The sequence below is a fragment of the Babylonia areolata genome, chromosome 29 (assembly GCF_041734735.1).
Source record: "Babylonia areolata isolate BAREFJ2019XMU chromosome 29, ASM4173473v1, whole genome shotgun sequence".
Taxonomy (NCBI): Eukaryota; Metazoa; Mollusca; class Gastropoda; order Neogastropoda; family Buccinidae; genus Babylonia; species Babylonia areolata.
The window spans coordinates 3,340,098-3,348,599 of record NC_134904.1 but is presented as its reverse complement, the minus strand read 5'-3'; the positions used below and the strand labels follow the sequence as shown (position 1 = coordinate 3,348,599).

The 8,502-nt window shown below is 44.6% G+C and overlaps 1 protein-coding gene across 1 annotated transcript in view; it reads left to right on the top strand.

The window, feature by feature from the left end:
* LOC143274984 (NADPH--cytochrome P450 reductase-like) overlaps positions 1–8,502 on the top strand; it is an 82,240-nt gene that overhangs the window by 55,789 nt on the left and 17,949 nt on the right. The window contains exons 10-12 of the mRNA XM_076579018.1: positions 1,959–2,077; positions 4,289–4,470; positions 6,326–6,475. Of these exons, the coding sequence (XP_076435133.1) occupies positions 1,959–2,077; positions 4,289–4,470; positions 6,326–6,475 (451 nt within the window). The remainder of the gene's footprint in view (positions 1–1,958; positions 2,078–4,288; positions 4,471–6,325; positions 6,476–8,502) is intronic.

Sequence of the window (8,502 nt, the reverse complement as noted above, 5' to 3'; positions counted from 1 at the left end):
AACTTACATAAACACACGCACACACAATACACATTCATATACATGCATGTAGTTATGTACACATACATATGTATACACACATAGTCAAGCACAGCTAACACAAAGGAAGTGGACCTGCCACAATTGAACTTATTGCTGAGGGAAAAGGTGAGTTTTGAGACGAGATTTAAAAGATGCAAGGGAATCAGAATAACGGAGGTTATCAGGGAGCTTGTTCCACGTCTTTGGCGATTGAAAAGAAAACGATCTGTGTCCATAGGTCTTACTTCTGACGTGAGTTATCCTGAGAAGTCGAGTATCAGAGGAAGAACGGAGCTGGCGAGACGGGGTATAGAAACTATCCCAGTGCCGACTGTCCTAAAGCTCTCTTGGCCAAGAATGCTGGGATGTAACTCGGGCAAGAACTCTTCACTGTGATCAAATTCTAGCCCAGAGGGTTGAGACAGCAGTTGCCTCTTCTGCTGTTCTGCTGTTCATAGTCAGACATGACTGACTATCATACATTTGCTCTTCTAGTTCTACATGTGTGTACACACACACACAGAGGATGAAGGCACCAGCACTTCAGCACATTGTTGACCTGGAAGATTGGATTTGTAAAACTCCATCTCCGCTCTGGACCCAGGAATTGAAATTCCAACACTATACACTATAGGCTGTTGGATATTTAACCGTTATCCTTAACAATACAGTGGAGATGACATTAAAAAAAGAGAAGTCCATGAACTTGAAAAACAACACTGCAACACTATACTCTATACGCTGTTGGATCTTTAATTGTTATCCTTACAATACAGTGGAGATGACTTTTTTTTTTTCTCAAGGCCTGACTAAGCACGTTGGGTTACGCTGCTGGTAAGGCATCTGCTTGGCAGATATGTTGTAGTGTATATGGATTTGTCCGAATGCAGTGACGCCTCCTTGAGCTACTGATACTGATACTGACATTTAAAAAGAAAGAAGAAGTCTATGAACTTGAAAAACAACACTGCAACACTATACGCTGTTGGATCTTTAACTGTTATCCGTAACAATACAGTGGAGATGACATTTAAAAAAAAGAAAAAGAAGAAGTCTATGAACTTGAAAAACAACACTGCACTGCACTACACATCACAACCTCATCACCACAAACAACACTGCACTGCACTACACATCACAACCTCATCACCACAAACAACACTGCACTGCACTACACATCACAACCTCATCACCACAAACAACACTGCACTGCACTACACATCACAACCTCATCACCACAAACAACACTGCACTGCACTACACATCACAACCTCATCACCACAAACAACACTGCACTGCACTACACATCACAACCTCATCACCACAAACAACACTGCACTGCACTACACATCACAACCTCATCACCACAAACAACACTGCACTGCACTACACATCACAACCTCATCACCACAAACAACACTGCACTGCACTACACATCACAACCTCATCACCACAAACAACACTGCACTGCACTACACATCACAACCTCATCACCACAAACAACACTGCACAGCACAACACATCACAACCTCATCACCACAAACAACACTGCACTGCACTACACATCACAACCTCATCACCACAAACAACACTGCACTGCACTACACATCACAACCTCATCACCACAAACAACACTGCACTGCACTACACATCACAACCTCATCACCACAAACAACACTGCACTGCACTACACATCACAACCTCATCACCACAAACAACACTGCACTGCACTACACATCACAACCTCATCACCACAAACAACACTGCACTGCACTACACATCACAACCTCATCACCACAAACAACACTGCACTGCACTACACATCACAACCTCATCACCACAAACAACACTGCACTGCACTACACATCACAACCTCATCACCACAAACAACTGTCTTTTCTTCCTTTTTTTTTAAATTTATTTATTTTTTACCTCAGGTACGATGCTGGGGACCATGTGGGCGTGTACCCCATCAACGACCCTGACCTTGTGGAGAGGATAGGCAAACGTCTGGGGGTGGATCTGGACACGGTGTTCACCCTCACCAACGTGGATGGTCAGTTGTCTGCCCATTGCCCCTCCATCATCTGCCATCAGCTTCAGACCCTTTCTTGTTTTGTTTTTTTGTTGTTGTTGTTTTTTCTCCCTCATTCCCGAATACAAAAACTTCATTTGGAGCCTTGCGCTTGAAACAATTTCCCTCTTTCTCTACATCAAATCCATGCATTCAGTTCTTTCAAGTCTGGCCTTAAAGCCTACCTCTTTCCAAAATTTCGTATAATTCCTGCACTCACTTCTTTCCAGTCTGGCCTTAAAACCCCTCATACTAACATTTCATCTAATTCCAGCACTCACTTCTGTCAAGTCTGGCCTTAAAACCCCTCATACTAACATTTCATCTAATTCCTCAACTCACTTCTTTCAAGTCTGGCCTTAAAACCCCTCATACTAACATTTCATCTAATTCCTCAACTCACTTCTTTCAAGTCTGGCCTTAAAACCCCTCATACTAACATTTCATCTAATTCCTGCACTCACTTCTGTCAAGTCCGGCCTTAAAACCCCTCATACTAACATTTCATCTAATTCCAGCACTCACTTCTGTCAAGTCCGGCCTTAAAACCCCTCATACTAACATTTCATCTAATTCCTGCACTCACTTCTGTCAAGTCCGGCCTTAAAAGCCCTCATACTAACATTTCATCTAATTCCTCAACTCACTTCTTTCAAGTCTGGCCTTAAAACCCCTCATACTAACATTTCATCTAATTCCTGCACTCACTTCTTTCAAGTCCGGCCTTAAAACCCCTCATACTAACATTTCATCTAATTCCTCAACTCACTTCTTTCAAGTCTGGCCTTAAAACCCCTCATACTAACATTTCATCTAATTCCTGCACTCACTTCTTTCAAGTCTGGCCTTAAAACCCCTCATACTAACATTTCATCTAATTCCTGCACTCACTTCTTTCAAGTCTGGCCTTAAAACCTACATCTTACCAAAATCTTGTGAAATTCCTCAACTCACTTCTTTCAAGTCTGGCTTTTAAACCCCCTGAAAACCCCCTTCAGCTGAGAAATGGCCCCTTTGTGGTTGGTAGGGCTATAAGCAACATGATTTTGATTGAATACTTATTTATCATTTATGATTTTTTATTTTTTTGTTAAGCTGTAGCGTATATTCAGTTCAGATGTGGTGTTCTCCCTTTGTGGTCAGTCAGTCGGGCCATGAAGCAACAGCACGATTTGATCTATTGTATTGTATTGTATTACTAATTTTTGTCACAACAGATTTCTCTGTGTGAAAATCAGGCTGCTTTCCGCAGGGAGAGTGCGTCGCTACTCTGAGAGCGCCACCCTTTTTTTTCTTTCTTTTTTTTTTATTTTTATTTTTTATTTTTTTACCTGCATGCAGTTTTGTTTGTTTTCCTATCGAAGTGTTTTTTTCTGCAGAATTTTGCAAGGGACAACCCTTTTGTTGCTGTGGGTTCTTTCACGTGCATGCTGCACACGGGACCTTGGTTTATCGTCTCATCTGAATGACTAGCGTCTAGACCACCACTCAAGGTTTAGCGGAGGGGGAGAAAATACAGAAAATGCTGGGGACTGAGCCGTGACTAGAACCAGCGCGTTCAGGTTCTCTCGCATCCTAGGCGGAAGCGTTACCTGTAGGCCATCACTCCACGTGTGTGTGTAGTAGTAGTTGCAGTAGTCTTCAGTTTAACGTCTTCCACTTTAAGTGATATTAGACAAAAAAAAAAAAAAAAGGGGGGTGGGGGGGGGGTGGAGGGCGGAGCGTGGAGGTGGGAACGGTATTGGGCAGAGGGTGATGAATGATGCGTGTGTATGTGTGTGTGCGCATATGTGTGTGTGTGGGGTGGGGGGTTGGGGGGGGGGGAAGATACAGAGCATTGGAAAAAATAAGACATTAAAAGGGGAGACATAGGCACAATATAGAAGGAAACGCTAACATCACACAACTGTAACAATTATAACAAATGTCCAATTGGACTATGCAGCAAACCTTCTGCAATAGCAGATAACATCTTGAAATTGTCAAAAATACATTCAAAAGAATTTTCCGAGAAGTTTGGTAAAAACGATTTCAGACTCTGACATTCAAAGAGTTTGTGTTTGCTTGAAATAGATTCTCCACATATGCATTTACCATCTCTGCTGAACTTTGTCATCCTAGGTGGAAGTGTTACCTGTAGGCCATCACTCCACGTGTGTGTGTGTGTGTGTGTGTGTGTGTGGTGTTGCACAGAGGAGGCAAGCAAGAAGCACCCGTTCCCTTGCCCCTGCACGTACCGCACAGCCTTGTCGCACTATGTGGATATCCAGACACCCCCGCGCACGCACGTTCTGAAGGAACTGGCAGAGTACGCTGAGGTCCCCGAGGAGAAGGAACAGCTCATCAAAATGACCCAGGCTAATGAGGAGGGAAAGGTAGGCTTGTGTATTGTATTGTATTGTATTGTTTCCTATCAAAGTGGATTTTTCTAACCAATTTTGCCAGGAACAATCCTCTTGTTGCCGTGGGTTCTTTTACATGTGCTAAGTGCATGCTGCACACGGAACCTCGGTTTATGGTCTCATCCGAATGACTAGCATCCAGACCACCACTCAAGGTCAAGTGGAGGGGGAGAAAATATCGGCGGCTGAGCCGTGATTCAAACCAGCGTGCTCAGATTCTCTCGCTTCCTAGGCGGACGTGTTACCTCTAGGCCATCACTCCACTGTATTCTCTCTCTAAATGTATATATATGTATATATATATACATACATACATACATACATACATACATACGTATAACATACATACATACATATAATATATACAGAGAGAGAATGAATGAATGAATGAATTTTCTTCAATGAAGGAAGTGGAATAAGCAAGGACATTCTTTTTTTTTTTTCCATCCCGCCTTCCGGGCAAAGAAATTCAACAAGCAAACAAAACAAAATAAAAAATACAACGATGCTACTACTACTACTACTACTACTACAACTATCACCACTACTACTACTGTTACTACTACTACTTCTAAGTAAATTAGATAAAATAAATAATTTAACAAAAAGAAAAGAGAAAGAACAAAGGCATGCCATGGCAAGAAAGACAAATACAAATACTGAAACAGACGCTTAGCACTCATAAACGAGTACACTTACGTATGCATAAATGATGTAACCATCCCTAATCATAACAACGACAACACCAACAACAACAATAATACTAATACTAATAATAAAAATAATATAGAGAGATAGAGGGAGAGCGATGGGTGTCGTGGTTGAAAGGTTAAAGACTTTGATTATCGCCCACATTTCCTGAGCTTGTTGCCCGATTTCATCACACCTGGTGGCTGGACAGTTTTCTGATCTCCCAGTCAACATATATACAGACCTGCTGCTGTCTAATCCCCATCCATGTGTATATGCATACAGATCAGATATACTCATTAAAGATCCTGTAATCCATATCAGCCTTCCGTGGGACAGGCGAAATAGCCGAGTGGTTAAAGCGTTGGACTGTCAATCTGAGGGTCCCGGGTTCGAATCATGGTGACGGCGCCTGGTGGGTAAAGGGTGGAGATTTTTCCGATCTCCCAGGTCAACATATGTGCAGACCTGCTAGTGCCTGAACCGCCTTCGTGTGTATATGCAAGCAGAAGATCAAATATACACATTAAAATATGCTATGTATGCCGCACACCAGGCCCAGTACCTGGACAAGGTGTTGAAGGACCACCGTAACATCCTGTGTGTGTGTGTGTGTGTGTGTACATGTCTGTATGTGTATGTGTGTACATACCTGTATGTGTGTGTACCTGTATTATGCACACCAGGCGCAGTACCTGGACAAGGTGTTGAAGGACCACCGTAACATCCTGTGTGTGTGTGTGTGTCTGTATGTGTGTGTGTGTGTGTGTGTACATGTCTGTATGTGTATGTGTGTACATACCTGTATGTGTGTGTACCTGTATTATGCACACCAGGCGCAGTACCTGGACAAGGTGTTGAAGGACCACCGTAACATCCTGTGTGTGTGTGCATATCTGTATGTGTGTGTGTGTGTGTGTGTGTGTGTGTGTGTGTGTGTACATGTCTGTATGTGTTTGTGTGTACATACCTGTATGTGTGTGTACCTGTATTATGCACACCAGGCGCAGTACCTGGACAAGGTGTTGAAGGACCACCGTAACATCCTGTGTGTGTGTGCATGTCTGTATGTGTGTGTGTACATGTCTGTATGTGTGTACATACCTGTATGTGTGTGTACCTGTATTATGCACACCAGGCCCAGTACCTGGACTGGGTGGTGAAGGACCACCGCAACATCCTGGCCATCCTGGAGGACCTGCCCTCCCTCCACCCACCCCTCGACCACCTGTTGGAGCTGATGCCGCGGCTACAGGCCCGCCTCTACTCCATCTCTTCCTCCTCCAAGGTGAGAGCCGCCACCACCATCACCATCACCACTGCCTGTGTCGCGACGGACATTGTTCAGTTCAGTTAGTCAAGGAGGTGTTACTTCGTTACTGCGTTCGGACGAATTCATATATGCTGCACCACCATATCTTTCTGGGCAGATCTATGCCTGCCTGCCTGCCCAGCAGTGTAGCCCCCAAGTTTCAAGTTTCGATTGCGATCGCGCCTTAATTTTAGCCCGATCGCCCAATCGAGCTACATAATCATGCGGCCTGTTGGAAGGCATAATTAGACAAAGCACAAGGACACCAAGGGGTCGACAGACAGAAAGAAATACCAAAAAACATAGCTGTATGCGGAGCACAGGAACAGGTGTCGAGATGGCTGCCGGAAAAAGAGGGCGCTAGTTGGTGGGACAAAGGGGAGGTTACCTACTCCCGGGAGGTTATCAGCTGTAGTTGCTCTCTTTTTCTCCGCATAGGCGGATAGTAGTTTGCACAGGACAGGAATGTCAGACCTCTGCCGGAGTCTGCACTAGTTGGGTCATGGTAATTATGTTATTTAAACGTAATTTTAGATAGAAAATTTCCTTTTCAAGTTTCAAGTTTTAATTATCCTTTCACTCCTACTGGAGTATGGAGGATTACTACAAAATAAACTTTTCATGCCCAGAACAAACATTTCCAAATACACAACAATGTCACATAAAAGTTGAAAAAACACAAATGTCTTTTAACTCCAAAAGTATAACTAGGCAACATTTGCAAATCTAATCATCATACTTACAGCTAAAATGACTTTTTTGCCTCCTTTGAGCATATTACAAAAATAAAAAACCGATTTTGGAGACAAATATTTTTTAGGAACATATCAGTTACGAAATAGATATGTTCCCCAAACCCCAACGTGCTTTGTCAGGCCTTGAGGGGACTAGCGACTGATTGGTTTATTGAACATGATCTGCATCACGGCCATGCTGGTCGAGTGTACAACACATCACCCCACTTCCCACAGACCCCCACGCCCCTAAACACCGCACACCACTTAACAGTGTGTCGCAACTGCATGCGTGTTCCCCTGTCAGGTTCAGCCCAAGACGATGTGCATCGTGGCCATCCTCACGCACACACACACACCTACCCACGACACACACACACAAACACACACACATCAGCACCCCTCTCAAAACACAACGCTTCACTAACAGCGTGTCGCAAAAACACCTCTTCCCCCCCCTACCCCCTCACCCCCCACCCTCCCCCCCCCAACAGGATCAGCCCAACACAATCTGCATCACGGCCATGTTGGAAGAGTACACAACCACACACATGCACTCTTCACCCCCCCACCCCACTCCCTCCCACACATACACCTACCCACAATCACACACACACAGATACACACTCCCCCCCACACATACCTACCCATAACACACACACTCACACTAGCACCGCTTCCAACACACCACACACCACTAACAGTGTGTCGCAACAACATGCGTGTTTCCACCTCTACAGGTTCAGCCCAACACAATCTACATCACGGCCTTGCTGGAAGAGTACACAGACATACACCTACACACTTCTTCCTTAGACACACCTACACACAACACACACACACACGCACACGCGCACGCACACACATACACACACACACATACACACACACATTATCACCCCTCCCAGCACACCACACACCACTAACAGTGTGTCGCAACAACATGCGTGTTTCCCCTCAACAGGTTTAGCCCAACACGATCTGCATCATAGCTGTACTGGAAGAGTACACAAACATGCACCTACACACTTCCTCCTTACACACGCCTACCCATAAAACACACACACACAAACAGACACATAACTACCCACAACACATACACACACACATCAGTACCCCTCCCAACACACCGCACACCACTAACAGCGTGTCACAACATCACGCATGTTCCCCCCTGCGCAAACAGGTTCAGCCCAACACGATCTGCATCACGACCGTGCTGGTGGAGTACACAACACATCCCCCTCCCCCCTCCCCAACACACTACAC